This window comes from Anas acuta, chromosome 17 (assembly GCF_963932015.1).
Source record: "Anas acuta chromosome 17, bAnaAcu1.1, whole genome shotgun sequence".
Lineage (NCBI taxonomy): Eukaryota > Metazoa > Chordata > Aves > Anseriformes > Anatidae > Anas > Anas acuta.
In genome coordinates, this window is record NC_088995.1 from 2,856,988 (window position 1) to 2,881,479 (window position 24,492).

At 46.3% G+C, this 24,492-nt stretch overlaps 2 protein-coding genes across 22 annotated transcripts in view; one reads left to right on the forward strand and one right to left on the reverse strand.

Moving 5' to 3' along the window:
• The window catches only part of KDM2B (lysine demethylase 2B), a 101,359-nt gene extending 88,651 nt beyond the window's left edge, over window positions 1-12,708 (forward strand). For 11 of the 20 annotated variants that reach the window (XM_068653937.1, XM_068653940.1, XM_068653933.1 and 8 more), the window contains 8 exons: window positions 3,536-3,622; window positions 4,156-4,425; window positions 7,090-7,763; window positions 9,201-9,364; window positions 9,863-10,024; window positions 10,277-10,378; window positions 10,706-10,924; window positions 11,437-12,708. In XM_068653937.1, coding sequence (XP_068510038.1) covers window positions 3,536-3,622; window positions 4,156-4,425; window positions 7,090-7,763; window positions 9,201-9,364; window positions 9,863-10,024; window positions 10,277-10,378; window positions 10,706-10,924; window positions 11,437-11,618 — 1,860 coding nt within the window. In that variant the 3' untranslated portion in view covers window positions 11,619-12,708. The other 9 variants (XM_068653938.1, XM_068653941.1, XM_068653934.1 and 6 more) reach the window with 6 other exon arrangements.
• A 519-nt stretch (window positions 12,709-13,227) lies between these two features.
• On the reverse strand, window positions 13,228-22,821 carry RNF34 (ring finger protein 34). 2 transcript variants are annotated; one of them, XM_068653970.1, is made up of 6 exons: window positions 22,697-22,821; window positions 19,039-19,257; window positions 17,243-17,632; window positions 16,871-16,927; window positions 16,406-16,607; window positions 13,228-15,048 (listed from the first exon to the last, which is right to left on the reverse strand). In XM_068653970.1, exons 1-6 carry the CDS (start codon window positions 22,700-22,702, stop codon window positions 14,861-14,863), a joined length of 1,062 nt encoding a protein of 353 aa, XP_068510071.1. In that variant the 5' UTR covers window positions 22,703-22,821; the 3' UTR covers window positions 13,228-14,860. The 2 variants fall into 2 exon arrangements, with proteins under 2 accessions (XP_068510071.1, XP_068510072.1); XM_068653971.1 differs by lacking the exon at window positions 22,697-22,821 and adding an exon at window positions 20,614-21,091.
• Window positions 22,822-24,492: the final 1,671 nt, after the last annotated feature.

Below are 24,492 nucleotides of genomic sequence, written 5' to 3' on the forward strand. Positions count from 1 at the left end.
TCTCACCGTACCACATCTGGGACTGGTTGCACAGGATGTGGGTCAGATCTGTGAACTCAAGCAAGTGCTGTTTGTTCCTTTATGCATATGTGATGTTCCGAGTGATGTTTTGGTAACTAGGAACAATGTTGCTCGAGGTATTGCTGAAAATGAAACGGTGGGAGACTTGCAGCGTGTCTTGTTTTTTTAATTACTCGGTGCTTCTGTTGAGCTGGAACAGTGGGATAGTGGTGGTGGTCAGATACCCAAACAAAAGGGCTCCAGGAGGATTTCAGAATCACCTTGGAAGGCGAGAGGAGAACAGCAAAAAGCAAACAGGACCTTTTCCTTGGTTCCCTCCTTGCTCTTTGTTCCTGGGTTCCGTAGTTTTCTGTGAGACAAGAGCCCGGTGCTTTATTTATGTGCTGCCCCCTGATGTGGGCTTAAAAGCCCCGTGGACAGAGTCCCATAAACAGCCCTTGTGGGAAGCACCTTTGAAAACAAACGTGGCCCCAGGGCAGCTGCTGTGGGTGCCTACCGAGAGGAGATCCCCTCCTGGCCTGCTCAGAAAGAAGGCAGCAGGAAGACTTGTGAACTGTGGGGATTGTCTCCAGCAAACGTACTTTTGGGGGAAACCAGCAGAAATTGGGCAGGGAGGGGAGGAGTGAGCCTCCCTCCCTGCCTTGCTCCCCTGCAGAGAGAATCCTCTCCGGGATGCATCTCCAGGGCTCGGGCACGTGCACTGGGCTGCTCGTGGGTAGCTTGCTCTGTCCTGTTCCAGCTTCCCCCTTTGGCTTTACGTGTTCGTGGTGGGTTTTCTCCAGGAAAAAACAGTGTCAGGGGGTGGCCTCGTAGGGCATCTGCTGCGTCTGTTGTGTGCTGGTGCCTAATACTTGAGCTAGCTTTAATGCTAGCTTCTGGAGGGGCTTTTATAGCTGATCTTTAAGAATTAAATGATCCTTAAGGTTCCTTCCAACCCGAAGCATTTCATGAAGGTAGCTGGGGTGCATCCGTGCTCTGCCACACTCGCAGCCTCGAGGAGCTCCTGCGGGTGCCCCGCTAGCACAGGGCACGTTACACACCTGTGTAGGAGCTGTGTGAAGGGCAGCCAGGTTGTGGCATGTCCTGAGGAGTGGCACGGGGTGCTTTCCGACACACTGCTGCTTTTCTTGGAAAACACAACACCAACGTGAGTGCTCGTTCTGCTGAACAGCTTCTTAGGAAAATCATGTTGGCAAGCCTTCCCCCAGCACAGCGCTGCTTCCAGAGGAAGCTGCTGAGCTTTTCAGAGGGATATTGCCTTTCACTGGAGCAGAGCATTCGAATTGAACCAGTATTGATGGGTTTCTCTTGCTGCAAGTCCTGTTACTAGTAACGCTGGTTAGCACGGGTGACCCAAGTGCAGTGTCTGATGCCGTTTCCTTAAGGAAAAGGGGTTCGTTTTCCCAGTCAGATCCTCTTCTTTTTCATCTTATGTAAATGTAGTGATAACGATGGAAAACAGGGGATATTTTAGTTGTATTGACAGAAAAGCAGAAAGAGTAAGTGAAAAATAAAGTCCTTTTCCAGCACAGCTGCATTTCTGCCCCTGTCTTCAGCCCAGGTGTGTCCGTGCCTGGGTTATTTCAGTCTTGGCACTGCCAGGAGTCAGGGTTCTCGCTCAGCGATACCAGACCAACATCCCAGGGTACTTTACTTCTCAAAAGGCAGCCCTCCCGGCAGGGCAGGCTCACGCTGAGGCTTCCTGAACCTCCACCCTCGTGCTGCAGGTACAGTCCTGAGGCTGCCTCCCGCCGGGGCTCAGACGCCCACCTGCTGGTGGTAGCAAACACCCAACTGGCTCCCACCCAGCCTAGGAGGCTTGGGACAGATTCGGTGGCAGGTTTGTGTGTGCCTAATTAGTTTGCTTACAGTTCCTCACATCTGTTCAGTTCCTTCAACTTCACAGAAGGGACGGAGCTGTAATGCTTTCCCTTTGGTAGCATTTGTTCTATATTCGGTGCGGGAAATAACTTGTTCCCAACTTGGGCTTGGGCCAGGGATTGTTCCCCCGAGGCAGAGATGTATACAACAGCTCCTGGAGTATCTTACACCTACCATGGGAAAGAAGGTTCAAAGGCGCACAGTTGTGATAAAACCAGTATTTAAATTCTGCCCACTTCATTTACTCGTTTATTAACTCCAAAAGACTTGCTGAGAGAGACTGACATGTCATCAGTCTTGCTGGATGGTGAAACTAGCAGAGCTGCTGTCTGGCTCGGGGACTGGAGGAAGCAGTTCCCTAAAAGCGGGGCTCGCTCCTGCACAGCCAGCACGTTTTCACCCAGCTGGGAGGAGGAAATGTTTCAGAAACAAGAAAAATCTGCAGATCTTTGCCCCTGCCTGTTTCAGCAGCAGTCTCCTGCTACTGTGCTGCCGATGCCCAGCTGTTTGTCTTGACTGTAGACAACAAAAACATGCTACTACAGCCACGAAACCATCTTTCCTTTTTCCCCTCAAGGCTTTTGTCTAAATATATATCGAAATCCTTGAGATGTGAATGTGCCATCAGTGAGCATATGTGTTTGTGTGGAGGTGCTTTTAGCCTAGCTGTACTGTTCCTCCTCAGTTTCATTCACAGAAATTTCTCTTCAAGCCACCGATCTCCTGTTTGGAGAGTAACGAGGGCTCCCGTGTGGAGAGGCAGAAAGCAGCTTTGCAGCCCTCTGCTTTCGGCTGCGATGCGAAATGCAAAATGTCCCTGTCCCGCAGGGGTAGCCGAGCAGTAAGAGCTTCTCTTCCTCATGCTAGCTGGATAACTGGGGGGTGAGGAGCCCTGAAAATGATTTCATGTGTCCAGTCTTCTGAATAAGTGTGCCTGTTCTCCAGCTGACTTGGCAACCAGCGTTTTTACTGGCACATGAGCTTGGGGGATGGGTGCACGGGGCTGTGAGCTCCGGCCATAAAGAAAAATATTTCAAGGAACACTTGATTACAGTGCAGGGTGCTCTGCTTCTAAAAATGCCTGCCAGTATTAATATATGTGAGAACGTGTGTATGGGAAAAATCCCTTCCTATGAAAAGCTCAGGCTGTGCCTCACTTCGGGGTGGGGGGGGGGACATGGGATGGGGCCTGAGCTTTTCGCGTCAAAGTGGGAGGCCTTTGGAGATGGCACAGTTACAGCCCTTCTTGGGGGGAGCTTTGTGTTTTGTTTTCTGTTTTTGCTTTTTTTTTTTTTTTTTAATATTTTTGCAAGAGCAGAACATACCCAGTGTTAATTAGGATGGCCCTTGACCTTCACAAAACCCCAAACCTGAACCCCGTGTCACGTACCAAGTTGACCAGCACGCTTGCCTCCCATCGGTGTTACCACGAGGGTGGTTTTGTGGGACTGAGGCTGTGCTCAGCACCAGCACCTGTGGTGATCGGGGTTTCTTTTCTGTAGCCATCAGGAGGGCAGCAGTCGCTCAGAGAAAAATGAAGAGCTGTAAGAGATGCCTCTGAATGATTCTGCCTGTAGACTTTTGCAGCTTCCTGTGGCTTGCTGTGAATTGAGTTGTGCCTCTCTTTCACCAGGTGAAGGAATCAGATGGTGTGGTTAACGATGAGCTGCCGAACTGCTGGGAGTGTCCAAAGTGCAACCATGCAGGGAAAACTGGAAAAGTGAGTTTAATGGGGATAAGTGGTGCTGGAACGACCTACAAAATCTCAAGCTATTCCCTCTGGCTTGTAGATACAATTTCGCCCAGTACCAGCTTTTGTTTTTGTGTCTAATTCAGTTGAGTCAAAGGAAATAAGCTCTTGGCTTTCTGTTTGTTCCCCAGTTGTTTTCTTTATTTTTCTCCCATGTGCTTCACCCAAAATCTGGGGAGAATGTAGGTTAGTTCTGTGCATTGCTGCATGTTAATTTCTAAGATGAAAATACTTCTCTGGATTTTGTAAAAGGGAAAAAAATAGGCAAAACCCGAAGTGTTGTTTGTTTTCTTTTTTTGTGTTCTGTTTTTTTATTTTTTTTGTAAACTGAAACACTGCAAGTGTGTATAAGAACTTCTTAAAGGTTGAAACTACTTCTGTAACTCCTTGTTAATGCTTTTGTCTGTTACAAAGTGATCAAGCCACCAGTGCTGGAGACAACTTACATAAATAGCTGAGAAAGGCATGAGATATAAAGTTTGTTTGTGTTTTGTGTCTCTTTGGCGTACAAGCAAAAGCGCGGACCAGGATTCAAATACGCATCAAATCTCCCAGGCTCATTGCTGAAGGAACAGAAAATGAACAGAGACAATAAGGAAGTAACAGATGCTGCAAAACGGAAAGGGGACTGTGAAGAAACTCCCAGGCGGAAATCTGAGGAACATTCCAAAAAGACTCAAGTTGACTCAATACTGAGGAGAAAGTCAGACGAAGTACATCTGCGGAGGAAAAGGAAATTTGAGAAACCCCAGGAACCCTCTATGAGAAAACGGGTATGACAAAACACCCTTATGTACGTACGCAGATGCGCGTGGGCTGGTTGGGGCTGATGTCTCTTGCCTTCTGGCTTGTACCTCGTCTTGAAATCCCAGATTGCTACAAAAAGAAACGGCGATGTTTTACCTTCCGCCCTGAAAACTGCTAGTCTAACAGGACAGTAGTTTGAATGGTGAAGCTCGGGTTGACATTCAGAGGCTGAAAACACTGGGCTGTGGCTGTTGGTTTATTCAAAGTACTGGAAAACCCACTTTAACTAAAAAGTCACTACAAGATGCTTGGAGTAGGATCAAGGTGAAAATCAATTTTTTATGGAAGCCTTTTCATCTTTAGCCACTTGGTGGCGTGTGGCAGCATGTTTTGTGGCTGATTCACAGATGTACAATGCTCGTAACTGATCAGAGGACCTTTAGAAATGACACCTTCTGTAGCCTGCAGAGAGGAGGAGCTGCTCACAGCAGCATTGTAGGCAGAGCTTCTTCCCTGAATTTAAAAGTCAATGCTCTTGGGCCAGGCAGGGACGCTCCGAATTGTCATGTGGATTACAAAACACACTAATAAGGACATACAGAAATGCTGGTTTGCAGAGATAGAATTGAGGACCTAGATTTCACTTCTTTCACTAATCATCAGATGGCTTTAACATCAGGATCAGTAGCAGGTTTTGTACTGCTCGTGTAGTTCGCTAGGACTTGGTAGTCGGTCTGCCCCTCACGGCTTGGCAGAGGGAATGCTACGGTACAGTAAATACAGGGATTGTTGGTGCTTTGGTGGAGTGGGAGAGCAAAATTCATGACACCAGGTTATGCACATCTGCTTTCTGGCCATGATTTCCTTTTCCCATCCCTGCGGACTCACTGGAGTGTTTATGGATGGCTTGAATTGCTCCGTGAAAGCCCCCCAGCGTGTGAGGAAGGCATTGCTGGTCACCAAACCTTCAACAGACAGCAGAACAAATGTCCTGTTTGGGGGCTTTTACTTGTCTTTCTTCCAACAGCTAAAACTTGGACAAGAAGAGAAACTCTTCAGGAAGAAGGTGCTTTGCCTTTTTAAAAGATGTGTTCTCAATCCCTTTTCATCCTTCTCACATGAGCCGAGTGGTGAGCCAGTTCATCAGCCATGTCTTTATGTCACAGCAGGCATCTTTGTTATGCCATGTACATCTTGAAGTTACAGAGTCTCTCTCTTGCAAGCCTTTACGCTCCAGAATAGTTAGCTGCAGTGTCTGGTTCTGTATGTCCTGGGTTTGTGTCCTGTATTAAAACACAGTTGAAAGCTGTGTTTTGATGACACCAAGGAATGAAATCCTGTTTCTGTACTGATGTTTTGCTCCCCCTGCGTGGCTGAGCCCTGCCCTTGCCATGCACCCCCCCAGCAGTCTGTGTCACAGCACACTCATGAAGCCCCCCGCTGGCACAATATTGATTCACCTCTCACACTCTGCTGTGATAACAGGACTCTGATACCTTTAAGTTATGCGCTCATCAGTACCCTGCGCGAAGGATGCTGCAAGCCGGCAGTAGTCTGATGGTTTACTTCTTTTCTTCTAACCTGTCATTAACGTTCTGCGACCTCTTCCTTTATAATGTGTTTAAGGACAGGGTGATCAGCTTTCTCTGCAGTCTGGAACACAGGAGCAGATCACTGACTTGATCCCAGTAGTTCATTGCAAAGGGATAGGCATTCCGATACAGCGAGCGTGTTCACAGCAGTTCTCCTTTCCTTGTCAGTCCTGATCTCTTCTCATTAAATCTGTTTCATTTTAACAGTTGCTAGCTTCTTCTTGCATGCAGCGATCAATTACTCTTGAAGTCTTCCTTGCTTTTGGCTGATCCATCTCCTACATTTCCATCCGGTGTGCATCCAGGAGAGACTAGATTAAAGCAAGCGAGCGAAGCGCGGTTCGCTTTTACGAACAGTGACCAGGGCAGGGAAGAAGGCACCAGCCAGCCCTCGTGAACCCGCGTTGCGTCGGAGATCATGGCAGCGTGAGGTCCCGTCCGCCTAGCAGTGTCAGAGCTGTCAGTCGCATCCCCTGTTCTGCATGCACCGGAGGTGGGGGAAGCTTGAGAAGATGAACCGAGTTCAGTAGGATATAAAGGGGCAGCTAAAGTGTGGTTGACCGAGGCTGTGAGTATCCAGCAGTAAAGGCCACAACAGGAGCACAGCCACAGTGCGAGCCGGGGATGGCAATCCAGGAGCTTTCAGAAATTCAACTTCTGGCCATTGGGCACCCACGTGTGTCAGACAGTGTTGACAGTGGGAGCTTTGCCCAATGAACGCGTCCCGAGCCTGGTTTCTTCTGGCCCGTTGGGGGAAAAAAACAAACTGTCTATCGTACGCTGTTCATCTTGTGTATGTAAATTGTCTGGTGTGTAACGATAAGGCCCTTAAATCTGCAGGATTGTGCATGCTGAATCAAGGCGTTTATCGCTCCCTCGGAGTCTGGAGAGCCCATAGCTGGCCTCCTCATCCCTGTGATGGCACTTGAACTTGATACCTTTGGCCGGCGAATGTGCCCATGTGCTGGGACAGGAGGGCGCTGTGCTGGCAGGCAGCCCGGCCCCCCGGGCACGGCTGCCCTGTAGAGCATCAGCGTTGCCGAGTGTTGCCGGGCACCTTCTTGCTCAAATAGTCAGCCCTTGTCTCTTCCTTTTCAGCGGCGATCGTGGAAGGCTTCAGATGACCGAGCTGCCATGATCAAACCCCTGCGGCGCCTCAAGCAGGAGCCGGAGGATGAGCTGCCTGAAGCACCCCCCAGGTCCAAGGACAGCGACCAGTCGCGCTCCAGCTCGCCCACCGCGGGTCCCAGCACGGAGGGCGCCGAGTCCAGGGACAAGAAGAAGTTCAAGATGAGACGGAAAAGGCGGCTTCCCAATAAGGAACTGAGCAAGGAGCTCAGCAAGGAGCTCAACCAGGAGATCCAAAAAACCGAGAACAGCCTTGCCAATGAGAATCACCAACCCATCAAATCCGAACCGGAGAGTGAAAACGAGGAGCCAAAGCGCGCTTTGAGCAACAGCGAGAGACTCCATAGGTTCAACAAGGGTTTGAACGGGACTCCCCGGGAGCTGAGGCACCAGCTCATCCCCAGCCTGCGAAGCACCCCTCGGGGAATAACCCGGCCCCCGCCTTCGCTCTCTCCTCCCAAATGCATTCAGATGGAGCGGCACGTTATCCGGCCGCCTCCCATCAGCCCCCCTCCGGACTCGCTCCCCCTGGATGACGGGGCAGCCCACGTGATGCAGCGGGAAGTCTGGATGGCTGTCTTTAGCTACCTCAGTCATAGAGACTTGTGCATCTGTATGAGAGTTTGCAAGACCTGGAACAGATGGTAAGGAGCGGGGGAACCGAGCTGGGTCTGATGGGAGGTGGGTGACTGGCAGTGATAACGTCCACCTGGAGAGCTGTGCAGGTTATTACTGAAGCTCTGCTGAGCACAAGGGGAAAGGGTGCCCAGCAGCATCTGAAGAAGTAGCTTGTCTTCTTCTGGTGCTCTCTCAGAAGCAGCAGTTACTGGCACTTCTGGTGGGAGTTTTGTGTTTGTGCACCGGGCTGCTGGAGCTGTAGCCCCCAGAGCAGGCTGTTCCGTACAGAGACACCGCAATGTTCCGCATGCTGGAACAGCCAGCCTGGGTCATGCTAAGCCTTGGTGTCATTGTGCCCCAGGAGCTGCTCGCTGCTAGCACAGTTGTTTTTGCAGCTCAGCCATTAAATATCTGTTGAGATACAGTGAGGATCTCCCGGTGCCCTCAGTGTTCCCCCAGAAGGTCCGTTCTGATCGTTGCCCTGTAGAGGGTACACAAAGAGCGATTCCCTTTGCTGATTCTCTACCAGCAGAGCTGGTGGAGGAATCCTTCATCATCGCCTTTACTTACAGTGTGTCTGTTGGGTGCTCGGGGCACCGGAGTGTAAAAATTAACAGTCAGTGACTGTACCACAGCAGGAAGCATCAGTGGACAGGTTTAAATGTTTCACTGAACTTGCAGTAAAATACCTTTTTGTCTGTCATCTGAGATTGGGCTGTGGTGTGCACACAGGTGGGCAAATCAGACAGAGGCTCCTTGGTAGCACAGTGCAGCAACAAACATGGTAAACACCAAAAAGGTCGATAATTTCGTGCAAGGTGATGCCCATGGAGCCCCCCCTCCCTGGGTTTCTTGGTGCCACAGAAAGGTGTTAGACACTTTTTCCACTTAAGCGCAGTATTTTCTAGTGGAAGATTCAAGAAAACTTGGAGTCTCGCAAACCCGTACGGGTTTCTTGTTGGTGGCCCTTAGAGAACCAGAAAGTGACAAAATGCAGAAGCCATCTAGATGGCAATAATGCAAAACCACAGAACCAGGAGAGGGGGATCTGTTTTATAAAATTCACTGGGTTTAGGTGGAAAGTGCAAGGAAAATCAGAACAGTAACTTCTAACCAGTCTTTTTATTCGAAAGATAAGAAAGAAGGTGCTTATGTTCAGGCTAGGAGATGGATTTTAATAAACAAAGTGATGACTTAGAATGAGTTTTTTAAGTTGCTGACACTTGTAATTCTGTAGAAATAATTCCATACTTTATTGCATGATACATTTGATGGAGAAACTTCAAACCTATATAGCATTGTTTCTATTTGCGTGCTCATATTAGCACCACTGAGCCGTATTTTGGCTATTTCCCATTAAATGCTGTAGTTTTCCCTCCCGTTCAATGACACCTTTTAAAGTCTCACACAAATGAAAACGAGTGCCAAATTAAAGCGCTGTTGGCTTTTTTCTTTTTGGGTAGGTGCTGTGACAAAAGATTATGGACCAAAATAGATTTAAACCATTGTAAATCCATCACTCCACTTATGCTTAGTGGCATTATTAGGAGACAGCCTGTAACCCTTGATCTTAGCTGGACAAATATATCTAAAAAGCAGCTGAGCTGGCTTATCAACAGACTGCCAGGTAAGTGACGTTTTCTTGATCACTTTTCACCAAATCTGGCAAACCTGTTTGTATCTAACCTGCAATCTCTGAGGGATGGCTGGCGGGATCCCTCTTATCTGATGCGAGGAATAGATACGTAGGGATGAAGCATCAACATGTTAAAATGAGCCCAAAAAATAGTTATGTTGTGACTACTTGGCGTTGTAGGTAGAGTAATTTGAGGCAGGTCTCAGTCTATGGGTAACATTGCTGGGGGGAGTGCCTGTGCTGACTTGATCAGCGAAGCGTGCGGCTGAGGGCTGCTGCAGAACTGTTCTCCGCCACAGGAACGAAGTTGCAGGAGGAGGGTGGGAGGGAGGGCTGGGCAGGAGGAGGCTCACAGGGTCCCTGCTTGCCCTGGAGTGCTGGGATCGTTTCAGAGCAGCACTGGGCTCACCCCAGCCTGCTAGGGATAGCAGACCACCGTGCACGCCTCTCTGGGTAGGCCACATGCTCCAATTTCTTCTGTATCTGCAGGTCTTCGAGACCTGCTGTTATCAGGGTGCTCATGGATAGCAGTGTCAGCACTTTGTAGTTCCAGCTGTCCTTTACTCCGAACTCTGGATGTGCAGTGGGCAGAAGGCCTGAAAGACGCCCAAATGAGAGACCTCTTGTCGCCACCCACAGATAACCGGCCAGGTAACAGGCGGGGGGAGCGCGGGAGGCCTGTCCCATCTGCTCTGTGGCACGTTCTGCTGCTAGTCCCACCTGCAGGGGGTGTGCAGGAAGCCCTGCAGCTAGCACCGGCGGGGTTCTGGGCTCTGCTTGAGGTGGTTCAGTAGTGACTCGCAACACCTCGCTGGAAGCCGCTGGGTATTGAGTGATGTTCTGACTGCTGAGCAGTCATCTGAGCCACTGTGCTGGTTTTCTGTCTGACTTTCTTCTCTTCAGGCTGCAACGGGTGTACTTTAGAGAGTATGGAAACACTTTCTTCCAGTTCAGGGAAGGAGCAGTTCTGTGGGTCATGCCACATTCGCCCGGATTTCAGCTCAGGTGAAATTTTGAGCAAATCAGATCTGCTTTCTGGCATGCACTGCACAGCCTACTGCTTATTCCCGACTTGTAATTCCGCTGGGCCCCTGCAGTTACTTTTATCCCTTTTTGTTTTAAAATCAGGAGGTGGTTTTTGCCCACGTGCCTGTGCCAAAAATAGACAAGTGTTCCTGCTGATGTCCCCTCCAAAGCAACAGACAGGCAAAAGCATCTGAAGTTAACTTAGGGCAGCAGTGTTGTGTGTCACAGTGCATTTCCTAGAGACGTGCAGATGTTCGCGATGCGGCGCGAGGCTCAGAGGAGTGACCTGCCTCTCCTGCTTTCCAGGTCAGATCGACAACCGGAGTAAGCTACGGAACATAGTTGAGCTGCGCCTGGCCGGCCTGGATATTACCGATGCGTCTTTGCGGCTGATCATAAGGCACATGCCTCTGCTCTCCAAACTCAATCTCAGTTACTGTAATCACGTGACAGATCAGTCTATTAACCTGCTGACCGCAGTTGGAACCACCACGCGGGATTCGTTAACAGAAATTAATTTATCAGGTACGCAGCATGAACTCAGGGGAGGGGAGGATGGGAATGGCTCATCGCTGTTAGACCTGTGTGAAATACTCACCAGTGAAAGTGGTTTTCCCCAGCTACCTCTATCCATGCCCCCTGTGTAACAGCCCCACCAGCGCTCCATTTCTGTGCTGCCGGTGTAAATAATCCCGCAGCTGCCCAGCTTTCCCAGGGCCCTCCCTCCTCTGGCTGATGTGCAACAGCCCCTCCCTGGTGGGAGCCACGTGCTGTTACCTCGCTCATCCTCCTCCTCGTGGGATTTACAAACGCTGCCGCTCTGTGCAGCTGGTGCTCTGCTTTATCTCATCAGTTACACAACAGAATCTCAGGGATCAGAGCACGGCAGCCGGGCTGGTTGGGGTGATTTTGGTGTCAGCACAGCACAGGAGCAGAACGGGCCTTACTGCGGTCAGGTTGAATTGTCCTTGTGCTGAAGAACAAACCAAGACACGCTGTTACATTTATTTCTCTCCCCTCTTTTTTTTTTTTGGCAGACTGCAATAAGGTTACTGACCAGTGCCTGTCTTACTTCAAACGTTGTGGAAACATCTGCCAGATCGACTTGAGGTACTGCAAGCAAGTGACAAAAGAAGGCTGTGAGCAGTTCATAGCAGAGATGTCAGTAAGTGTTCAGTTTGGGCAAGTGGAAGAAAAACTTCTGCAAAAACTGAGTTAGTTAAAGGACCTGTGTAAATACTGGGGCGGGGTGGGGGGAGGGACGGGACTAAGAACATGTAGGGATTTTATTTTCAATTGGGAACTTGGAATATTGGAAGATGCCGCAATTGGATTTTACAACTCTTGTCGAGGAGAGAACAACGTTAAACTACCCATGTTAAGAATTTCAACTTGTGCCACTAATTCAGTCTACCTGGGATGTCCTGCACTGGCTCTTATGCAAATTCATAAGGCGACTGTTATTGATGATAATTGTTCACACCCGGAAGAAGACTGATCTCCAAGAAATACTGTTATTTAAAGTACCACAGCATGTGCTTGGTAGTGTAAATTTGATTTCTGCTTTTCATTTCTTAAAACAACAAAAAAAAAAGTTGGTGTCATTAAAGTGGACCACGCACTGCATTTCTGCCTTCTTAACACATTTTGTTTTGTTACATCTTACATTATGCAGAACTATTTTTGTACAAAAATTGTTTAAAAATTATTTATGCAATGTTTGAATGCATTACCAGTGTTTCGGTTTTGATTGCCAATTTTTATCTTTACTTATGGTAGGAGAGAACTTAACCTATACTTCGTAGACAGTATCTATCTACAAACGTGCCCAGGTCAGGAAAAGTAGGTTAATACTTTCAACTTAAAGCATGTTTTAATGGAAGTTTATATCCTGCTTTGTATACTTCAGAAGTGACATAAGCATGTTGTGGAAATAAGGTGTAAATTATAGTTGAAGTAAAACACTTTGCCAAGTTTTATCTGTATAGAAATCACCTTTTTCTCAAAATTTTAAAAATTCCAATTTCAGCTTTTGCACATAGGAGGGTTTCACTCTGTAGCATGAGCTCTTGTACTCAATATAAAATTAATTTATACAGTGAGTCCAGCAGTAGAATAAATGGTCAAACGTAGTCTCTCTTTCTTTGAAGTGTGAGTTGAGTTCTCATTTAAGGTTTATAACATGGTTATTTCCTGATTGTAAAATTCTGCATTCATAAGTGCCATTGTTGTAAGGTGTTGTTTTCGTAGACCTTCCTGATGCAGTTTTACCTTTGTTGAATTTGTATAAACAATTGTACAAAAACAGACACTGGCTCTGAGGGCTTTTGTTCCAAGTTGGGATTGCCGGTGGGGAAGTTGTGGGGACTTCAGGGGTGGGGAGTGCTTGTAATTAGTGCAATTGAGCAAAGAGAGCAAGTAGAGGAACTTCTTGCTGAGAAATGGGACTTGTTGACTTCTCTTTCATGTGTTGTGCAGAGCCAGGGAAAGTAATTGTACTGAGCAAGACTTAGAGCAGAGAAAATTGCCTGGGTGTGTGGTTTGCCGTGTGTAGTGTAACACAGCCAAGTCCTGGTTCTGCACACTGAGAAGGTAACTGCTTGCAGCCTTGGTGAAAGCCCTGACTTCTGACACATTACAACCAGGCTTTGGCCTGTGCCTCTACGGTGGCCTATTCCGGTACCTTATTACTGAGGGAAAATAGAATACATGTACCTTCTTCAAGCTGGTGTCTGCCACAGTACGTACCTGTAAAAGACTGTTAAAGCGCAAGCTGACTCTCCAACACCTCCTGCGGCTGGTTAAGAAAAGAGCCAGAGGCTGAGAAAGCCCATCACAAATCTTTATTGAACTTGTGTGGCTAATGATCAGCATGGAAATAACATATATAGTAAGTCTGTCTTCATTAGCTTACCCATTGAACAGAGACTCCAGGAATTAAGTATCATTAAAAAGTTACTTCTAAAAAATAAAGCCATTGAGAGGTTTGCTCCCTTCTGAAAAATAACCAGCAGTGTCTTTAAGCTGCATATTTTAATTTAAGGAGGAGCTACTTTCTCTTTTTCAAGCCAGCCACGTAAAAGACGAGAGCAAGAATGACAGGCAAGGTAGCAGAGGTAAGAATTATTAGATACTATATCCATGGCAAAACATCTTCGTATCCATTACTTTTCTAGCATGGGGGAAATTTAAAGACAAAACTGTGGCTTTAGGTTCTTTCCTCAGCTTTTTGGAGCATGAACTTACTCTGTTAAGTGCCAGCATGGCCATGCTTAGGTATCCTGTCCCCACAATTCTAGTGATTTTTGCAGCTATTTTCCCTAAGAAGGCTGTCACAGATACCCCACAGGCACCGTCAAAACATTTGCTCCAAGAGCACACTTACCCCACCACGATGGCACAGAGCCCTGCTAGAACCCGGGCCAAGGGCTGACAGCAACACAGGTCAGGCAGCAGCTGATCGGAAGCGTGGTTACTGGTGCCGCAGCCTTGGTTGAAGTCCATGAGTGTGAGGTTTTAAACAAACACCAGGCTTCCTTCCCCCTATCCTTAATAAAACCCTTCCCATTTAAGGTTAGTAATACCGTACATTCCACATGTTAGCAGCAAGTAGTTTCATGACCCTGATTAGTATTCACAGTAATATCAGCTTGTCGGCACATGAAATACAATCATCACCTGTAAGTTAATAGTTACAATAGGCATGAGTGGATTAAGAACCACGAGAATATGGTTTACTCTACCCCCTTTTTAAAAAAATACTTTATTCCTAAACTAAAAACTAAACAACAAAAAAAAAAACTTAGTATTTGGACACCACATAATAGAGCCCTACATAATGACAGCTTTTTTTGCACACTTACAAAGAATGGCCAAGACAATACGCTGGTAATGTCAGACATTCTGAGCGAAGCAATCACCAGAAAATAGATTGCTTAAGGACTTCTGTGCAGGTACAGTTAATGGCAGTGCTTTCTACAGTCTTTATACTGTTACCACTGTTGCAGGAACAGTGCTGGAACAGTTACATTCTATATTTAATTACATAAGAGCTGAATATTCAACTGATAAAGTTGTTGCTTTTAACAGGCTAGACAACCTAACACTAATTTGGTCAAGCAAAGGTGTTTTCTGCAACCACTTGCTGAGTACTGAATGCGATAACTAGGGGTGGTATTCTTCAGAAGAGAGCAAGAACTGCTGTAAACAGTTTGACTCGGACAGTTTGCAGGTTTAGAAGGTAAGTCAGGCAGCTCTATTACTGTACACACAGGCATCGGCTGGTCCTGCCCAACCATGACAGTATGCTGTAGAAAAGTGGTTCATAAACTTCTGTATCCTGATGTTCAGACTGTTGTGGTTATTTTGAGAACTAAAAAGCTGACATATGCCCCAAGGGTCAGCACTCCTGCCCCCAGAAATCCTGGTGGGATGACCATACCATCCACTTTTGGTCTTTGTTTATGATTTGAACACATGCACAGCCCGCACAACGTACTGTCGGCAGATGGGGCACTCGCTCATTCTCTTGCCGCACTTTGTGCATGTGACCATGTGGCCACACTCCAGCAGGACGCAGTCGATCACTGCATCCATGCAGATCCGGCACAAGTTGTCGTCATTATCGTTCAGCTGCATCTTCTCACCCTCTGAAAAGCAACAGAGAGAGAGGTCACATATTCAGGCCCTGAAAATCCTTTTAAGTTCTAGCCCAGGCAACAGCTAAAACACCATTAGTTTAGCATCAAGTTGTGCTGCTCCATGCTTAGAACTGTTCTAATTGAGAGCTAAGAATTTCTATTCCTTAACCTCTGCATGAACGTCTGATTCTCAACTGAGCATCTAATGACAGTATTTAAAATTCAGAGCATGATGCTTTTCCATTGCTGAGCTCACCTCACTTGGCAGAATACTTTCCTTGTGATTATACAGAGTAATACAGAATAAAGTGAACCAAGAAACCAGAAGCATGAGTAAGCTGTGAAGATGGCAGAATTGAACAAAGCCTGTCAAGTTTCACTGCAAACAGACATCTCAGTAACTGTGTTCTGTCAGACTATACTGAAAAAAAATGAAGTTTAACACTCGATTTCAGACAGGTTTTCAATTCTAGTTTAATCACCAGACTGAGGGTCTCATTTGAGCCATGCTTTGACATTCATTAGCAGTACCACCAAAGAACTGAGCAGCCATCACCTTCAGAATCATACTTCTCCACCCTGATGAGCTGATTATTTCACACCTGACTACTGCAGCCACCACAGCACAGCAGCTGGCAGCACCTGGCTGTGAAGCAGCCCCAGGCTAGCAAGCTGCTCGCTGCTGTCCCCTCTTCCTTACAACCTGACTGGTGGATGCAGGAATGAAGAGCCAGGCAGGAATTTTTCAAGCCAGTGGTGTCTCAAGAAGTTGTTTCTCAGAGCACACTTTGTTAACAGAAATCAGACTGTAGCTATACTACAATCATGCAAGTGAAAGACTCCAATTGTTGAGTGGAACAGAGGTTAGAATATCAGTCACTGAGCTGCAGCCACAGGAGCACCTTATCATCAAAGCATGGATTGAGACCAAACCACTTGAACTTGGACTTTTGCCACTGTAGCTTTTAATGCTGTACCACAGCAAAAGACCTGAATTGCTTTGGTCTGTTGACAGCTACAGAGAAGCTCTCTTGTTAATGCCTTGTGAAACCTAATAAAGGATGTGGAGGTGCCAAGTTTCACGTTCTCTGAGAAACTAGTTCTCTGTTGTGCAATTTTACCTTCCCTGTGAAAGCTGAGCTCTCTTATTTTCCAAAGCTGTCTTAAAAAAAAAAAAAAAAAAAGGCATGAATCCTGAAAAGCTTTACACACTAGTACCACATTCAGCTCTCCTAGATGCAGCTCGAACTATGAAGACACATTGTCAGTTGTTCCAGAAAGGCAGACCAGGTTAAATACCAAGTCTGTTGGCAGAACCAGCTACTGAAACCCAGGAAAGAAAGGAGAGAGTTAAATATCAACCTACGTGTCTTGTGGTTTTCCTCGCTCTCTCTGTATAGCCTGCTCACTTTTTCCACAAGTTCCCATTTCTCACAGCATCCTGAGTAGTTGACAAAGTTACACGCGAGTATTTCCTTCAACTGCCGAACAGTCAAGCCTTCAATGTCTTCCAGACTTGAAATATCAGACAAAGATGCCCTTGCTCGTTTTCTTGACAACCCAGGAGTCTGAAACACAGCAACTACATGTTTTTAAATGTCCTGGTAAGTTCAAAGCTCCAGGTTTTTCCATCTTACCACAAGAAACTACGTTAAGCTGCAGCAGCTCGACTGAAGTTGTATTCTTTTTAGAGCAAGTATTTACAGATACACGTTACTAGACAGAGCTAATGTTGGAAGAACTAGGACATGATACTGAACAGTGACAGAGATCTAAACACTTTATGGTATCACAGGCCAAAAATGTATTCTTTGCATAGTTCTTGTCTTACCTGCTCCTCAGCACTTTCTTCTTCTTCGTTATTTATAGAAGATGTTTCAGTTTGTCCCTGTGTACAAAACGAAATTAATCAGGATTTAAAAAAAAACACACATGATCCCTTCTAAAATATCTTCCTTTCTGCCAAACTAATCACAGATGACAAAGACATTTTGAAGTTCAATTGCTACTAATCATTACCAATTTAAGTCAACCCTATGATCTAAGCCAGCAATCTGATCTAATAATCTTCCATGTTCAGGCCAGAAACACAAGAGGCATTCTTCCAGCCACCCCCAACTGTACCAGTTGGTCTTTTGTTTTCTTTTAACATGATGCGTATCCATTACAAAAACACACATAAAACACATTCTAGTTATTGTACCCGTAAAGGTGTTCCATTTCCTGTGCTTCCCCTTCTGTTTGCAAGTTCTCCTTGAGAAGACACCGATACAGACATAGAAAATGGATGAGTAAAAAACCCAGAAGTCTGTGACCGTGATGAGCGCAAGCTACCAGCGTCCGTATCCTCCCCAGGACCTAACCCATGATGGCACAGCACAAGATCCACCAAGTCTTCTTTCTCTCTGCACGTATCTGTGGGTATGTTTCTGAGAATAAGGTACTGACGCAGATCCTTTACTTTGAGTCGCATTAACTGAGGTCGCTGAAATGCTGTTTCTTGCAGCAAGTGACAAGTAGAACACCTTCTGAGATTCTCTTGCGAGACTGAACAAACCGAGCAAAAATCCTTCTTGCAGTCACAACACACATGCTAAGAAGAAAGAGGAAAAAAAAAAACATTCAGCTGTTTCATAGAAGACAAGCCTATAACCCTTTTCTTTCTTTTTCCAGACTCCATAATTTATTATTCGTCTTTCCACCAATTTTGACATACATCAGTTTTAGGATCTAAGTCTAGCAATTGCCCTGTCAAATAGTTCTGCAGGTGTTCCAAGTTGGTCTGTTGCTTTTGTAGCACTACCACACACTGACTTGAGATTTTGATAAGTAAAAACATTATGAATAAATAACCAAATAAAGTATTCACATTTTAGTTTACAAAATAAATGAAGTTGAAAGCTAATCCATGTTATGGTATGTTACAATAATTTTGAATATACCACCACTGCTCTTTTCACAAGTCTAAAAGCCAGTATAATCCCCAAACTTTAAAGAGCATTCTTCTTCTTCACTTGATTCAATGAGCTGTATGTAGGCCTTAAACGTGACAAATCAGGCTGTAGGTAAATAGTCTGCAAGCACTCAGATGTCATTTCTGCAGAGAACTGTGCTCGAAAGGCTGGCCGCAACATACAAAAGCTCCAATTGAACTTCCAGCTGCAATTTTACATGGTTCACCGTGGATGCACTGTGAACAAACACAAACTCATCCCCAGAGTTTTCTGTAAATTAACATTAGCTCTGGAAAATGACCCTACACAACCTTTACTCCCACAGCATGCTTGCATGCAAACAATGGGGCTCATGGAGAAACAGGACACACAGGAAAGGGGAAACAGAACAGAAACTGGAGGAAGAGTCTTTAGGTTTCTCCAGATGAGCTGCAGAGAATTAGGTCACAAAGTGGACAAGATAACACTGCTGGATGGCCATCACAGGTAAAGGTATTACCAACAATCTCAACTTTATTTATCTGGAAACTTCACTAACCCTCCAACTTGGCTCCAAATTAAGCAAGAGGCTGCTGGAGTGCAAGAGCATTTAGTAGAACTAAGCCTGTTTAAGAAACAAGGAGAATCATGCCAGGATTTCACAGGAAGAAGCTGTGACGCTAAACTGAGTTTTTAGCTTTTCCATCCTCCAGTTTGTTCATCTCAGCTCCCCGCTTTTATGTTTGGTGTTACCTTCAAAACCAGATTTGCCTTACTATTCAGGATTCTGAAATTAAGGCACATATCTTACAAGTTAGAATCAACTAATTTTCACATCCGTCCAGATCCAACATGTACCCGACTAATGACCATCAGACCTCTTAGCTTCTAATCCTGTCTGACATTAATTTCCTGTAGCCTCAGAACAAGGCACTTTCACCCTCCCTGGCTATCTGCCTTGGGCTTCCTCAACTAAGGAAATAAGATCCAATATATTCATATCACAATATGCCTACAGATTAGTTCATATTAGTAAACAATGTTGTGTAACAGGAAATATACTCACTTTTTTCCTAAAAACTGAGAAGGAAAGTCCACAGGCTTTGCAAACTATGTTAGCACCTGCTGCAGCTGGAGACGGGTATGCCGAGAAGTCTGTATTTGGTGCAAACCTGAAGGGCCCAGCGCCTCCCGCAAAGCCAGACTGTTGGCCACGGACAGCTCCAGTACCCATGACTTCATTCAGCAATCCACAGCAGGAAGCCCACATGGAAGTAGCTCCCGCCTGCAAACATCCATAGAGCAAAGAAAAATTAATATCTTAAAGCCCACGTCACATGTGAGTTGCTACTGAAGAGCCACTCCATCTGTCATCATCCCAAAAGCATGTTGTGCGAATTCCCAGAGCACGAGGAATTCAGTGCACAAACATCTGCACAGCCCAGTAATCTCTACTTCCCAGCTGCAAACCAAAGTAGGTAAGATTTGCTTCTGAGACGCGCTGCCTTTCACAACTCCTTTTCTAGCAGAGTTCTGCACAAAAAGGGTAAGGAATTTGAGGAGGTAATGCAAGAGCAGAACAAAGAAGGAAGAGGCTAACAGCTAGTCTTAGGTGAGGACCATGACCTGAAAGGACAAGCCAACAATACAACAGTTTATCATAATTAGAGCAGAGCTGTCCCCCGTGGGATCTTCTCCAGAAGTAATTCAGTTCTTATATGACTCACAGCAAAACTCTAAGGAAACATTTCTGCTTCTTCAAACTAACCAAGCTTTATGCAAAACTAGTTCTGCTCTAATTTCTCTGAGGGAAGTATCTTCCAGCCCTCCCTGGACTTGCTGTTCTGTTGTCTTATAGAAAATTTAAGAAAATTAAAGTAACTATGAATCACCTTATTCCACAATAACTTCAGTTCAGTTTTGAATCATACTCTACTATCTTAACTCTAGAAAAATAAAGTAGATCTGTGGAGCTCTTTGCTACTCCTTTCTCCTTGGAAGCCTCTAGCACTAGATTCTCTATCAAAGTGCTCATTCTAGTTTACGCCAGAATTTGGAACCCATGTTGCTCAGGTCACACGTTTAATTACTGCCGTGTGGCTCACTGAAACCTCCTGAACAACAACAAGCAACCAGAAGCATGCTGGGTTCTTTTTGGAAGGAAGCCGAGCAGTATAACTTTCCAAACATAGTTTTTAACTATTCTGGTAAAAGTTGTTCTGGTTTTTATTCCAGGACAGCAACTCCCTCCCTCCTTCCCCTCCCTCCCCAAGCACAAAGACACAAAGTTAGTGGTTTTAAGCTTTGTAGTTCTTGCTGCAAAAGCTAAACCAACCAGAACGTGCACGTCAGCTCAGTAATGGCAGTGCTCTTCTAGTAACTCCACTGATTTCTACACTCAGGTGCTTAGTTCCCCTGGCTGAACACTGTCCTGTCACATTTGTGGGAAGTTAACGCAACAACTGGCAATACACCAGGACGCCTTTCTCAAACGACTAAGCATTAAAGGCAAGAAAGGAGTCCTCTGGTTTAGTGGGAAACAAGACACAAGGCCATAGGACTAAACATGCTGTACTACACCACTGTCGTGTAACTGCCTTATGTATGGAACATCAAAAGTATCTCTCCAATGTACACAAACCTCGTGCTTTGCTTTTACTTCTGTAAGCTGACATTACAAGTGCTGCAATACGAGCAGAACACCCCACGTGGTCGATCATTTCGCTTCTAGGCTGTACAACAGGTAACACTGTGAGCAGTAAGAACATCAAATGCATATGCAACGGATTGGATTCACCAGTCCAAGGTTACAGGTATTTCGAGAGCAAAGGCCACCCCGGGTGTGACAAAAACCCCTCCCAACCAGGAGACAATCTTCCTAAGACAGCTGTGAGCAAAGCTCAAGGAGGGTGAACTCCCACGACCCCTGACCCCAAACTAGACACAGGTAGCAGCAGCACGCGGCGTGCAGAGTTCACCCCGTCTGACATGTGCTCAGACCTTCGTGATAATCATGAAGCAATCAGGCTAAGACTTGCCTTCTGCTTCTCAATGACAAAGAATGGAAAGGTCAATGTGCACTCCTATACAAAACTAATCACGCATAATTATCCTAGCTTATTAGGCAAGAGTTAAATAACTCCTCAGGACTGCATTCTTCAAACTAAGGACGTAAAACTCGGAGCTCTCTCAGTCTAAAAGCTGGTCTTTGAAAAGTGTTCTTCCTCACCTTAAAGGAAAGTTGTCAGTTATAGAAACACAACTAATTCTTCACATATCCTTAAAAATTGATGAGTTAGCTTCATAGTTTAAAAAATATTTTATAAATAGCTGCAGGCAAATTAGCACAAAGATAAAAACCAGTGACCCAGAAGCATGTCAGAATTCAACTCGCTCCCTTAAAGGACTACTGCCTCTTCAGAGGGCCCTGGCAGCAGCACACACAACAAGGCGCTAACACACTTGCTTCTTAAACTTTATTCAGGAGCTTCTAACAACTGATCAGACATCACCATCCACACTAAATAAATACCTACTTAGGAAGTTCATTAACCACTTTTGATACATGAAGATTGTATGTATCAAATGGAAAAATCTCATTACATTTTCTTCAAGCGTGTGCTTGTGCAGCTGAAAGGTGAGGCAACACGGCATCGTTAATTTTCTCCTTAACCTAAGTCAGCTGTGGATTCTTTCTAAGCACTAATGCCATTAAGCAATAATTCAATTACAGAGTCTAGACTCTTCATAATACTCTGTAAAAGAAATGAGAGCATGCTGAAAAGCACCAATACAAGACACAAATGAGACACACTGAAACAAAAAACTCCCTCTCTTGAGAACTAATTAAAACCTAGCCAATTTCTGCAGCAAGAGCCTTTGCAGCTACACCAGCCACCACTTCCTTATTCTCTTCTCACACTGCCATCAGTTATCTTTTCTCTCCATACTATACGTACATCCTATTTGGGTAAAAAAAAGTGTTTGAATTCCTCCAGTCTTTTTTTTTTTCTTTGACTTTAAGTGCCTTTAGTAACCTGACAGGCACTGCCATCCACCAAGGAGCTGGGAGGCTGCCCGCCTGCTCCTCGCACATCTGTGCCAGCAGGACTTGGTATCAGGCGGTGTCAGCGCCAGCACACCAAGCACAGGGTGACAGGAAGGCTTTCTGTTGAAGCCCAAATTTCATTAATTTCAAAATATTGAAATCCATGCAGCTCCTCGGTTTAACACCTGAGACCAGGCCGAGCTTTATCAGGCTCCCCTCAAAACCCCACTGAAGTGGGAGTGCTGTGAACGGCACCCCACAGCCCTGGCCTAAAGGCACCACAACGGCAGCGAGGAGGCGGCTGTGGGGAGCCCCCAACACCCCCTGTCACCCCGTCAGCCCCTGTCACCCCTTCCAGCCTCCTCCAGGCCCCTCACAGCCCCACCAGTCGCCGTGTGGAGCCTGAGCTCGGCCTCAGGCAGCATCCCCAGGCCCTCTCCAGGCCGCTCAGCCAGCGGAGGCCCCTCAGCGAGGCGGGGCCCGGCCCAGATCCCCTCAGTATCCCCCCGGGAGCCCTGAGGGCGGGCCGGGCGGCGTGAGGGGAGTGGGGAGGCGCCACCCAGCCCACCAAAGTCCCGATCCTGGCCCCAGCAAACACCACGTCGCCCCCTTTCTCCCTCCCTTCATCCCCCCAGCGCGGACAGAGCCGCGCCCCGGCCGGAGGCGCCGCCGTCACCTTCATGGCCGCCCCGCGCCGCCGCCGCCGCCTCAGCCGGGCGCCGCCCCCGGCCCTGCGCCGCTCTCCAGCGGGCCGCCTCACGGAGGGCGGGCCTAACCACCACGCCGCACCCCATTGGCCGTCGTTCCCCTGACAGCTAGCTGGAAGAGCCAATAGGAGAAGAGGAAGCGCAGCCAGCTGGGCGGGGGCGGGGGTTGAGCGGGAACGGGACCGCCCCTCAGCGGGGAAAAGGGCGGACACGGCCCGGCTGTGAGGTGACGGGGCCGTGAGGCGGAGGTTGCCCGATGCCACACGGACCTCGCTGCCTCGGGCTGTCCTTTTAGTGGTCGTGGGGTGGAGGAAGAGGCTGGTTTCTCGCCCCTGCCACAGTCTTTAAGAACTGAGGAATTTTATTATTTAAAAATCCAGTTTCGGCTGGCTTCCAAGGACCTCTTGCTTTATCTGTGCTAGGAATGGGGTGTGTCAAAAAATAAAAATAAAGAACGGTGTATAATAACCAAAAGCTTGCAACCAAAAATATTTCACTAAAAAAAAAAAAAAAGCCTTGAGGCAAGCTTTACATAAGAGCACGCAGAGCCAGGAACAAGCAGGAACAAGAGAGGCTGCTGCCAAAAGGAGGGATGGACAAAAGTGGCTGAAAATAGATTTTGACCACAAACCCAATTTACTCATACAAAAGGTTGCGTAGAGTCTCTAATAATTTGTGCAGGCTGGATCTATTTTTGGAGCAGGGCTCATGGAAGAACTGAGTCCAACAAATGTATGTTATTGCCACCAGAATGTCACAGTCTTGGCAGCTCCAGCAACAAGAGTGGAGCCAGCTCCTGGATTTGCTCTGTTCCCATGCTTTCGTTCAAACTCAGGTTGTCTCTTCTTGGAAGCATTTATGTTTCTCGAGAAGCTTCTGATAGACTATTAACTTTACAAGTGTTTTAATAAAAGATATTGTATTAATATATATATATTTTTTCCCAACAATAGCCTGCAATTTTAGCCAACGCACTTGAGAAGACAGTTGGAAAGCTTTCTTTTCTCCTATCAGTGGTAGAAGTGGCACGTATCCCACATTTCTCATTAAAGAGATTTCTTTAAGACACCTTAAGACACCTTGTTTTTTATAAACTTTTATGTCACTTAAACTCAGTTGATTCAGAGAGTCATCCCTGCAGTACCGAAGTATACGCAGGTATTTTGTTAATGATCTCACGCTAAAACATGAGAGCTCCTCATGCAGTTGCTGTAAGTGACATAACAGCTCTGTCCCACAGATGAGAAAAAAACAAGCAAAACCTAGAGTTTCTCTTTTAGCTCTGGTGAGGACTTGTGACAAGAAATCCTCCCCAGCACAGATGTTTTAGGGAGCAACGTGGGCCTAACAGAGCTGAGATCTGGTGACTGTGCTGACAGCTGCAGTTGCCACTCCCGCCTTAGCTTGGGCAGATCTTGATGATTCATATTTGTAACATGTGATTTGAGATCAGTTTATCATGTCTAAATTGTAACCACATAAATTGTTTTTAAGCAGGGGACTTGACTGCATAAAAAACAGTTTAAGAACAGAACCCCAGCTGCTACTGTGTGGCTGACGAGTGGCATTTGTAGAGGTTCTATTAATAAAAATCTTGCCCTTGCTGAGCCTCTGGATTGTGCCAAAGAAGCATTAAAAGATTTAAATCTATTAATGCTAGATGTCCCATTTACTTCTGTCATGAAAGAACAAGTAATGATGACTCGCTGCAGCTCTGTAATCCCCCAAGGTTTTACACATCACAAGAGAGTGAAGTAGGGAAGTG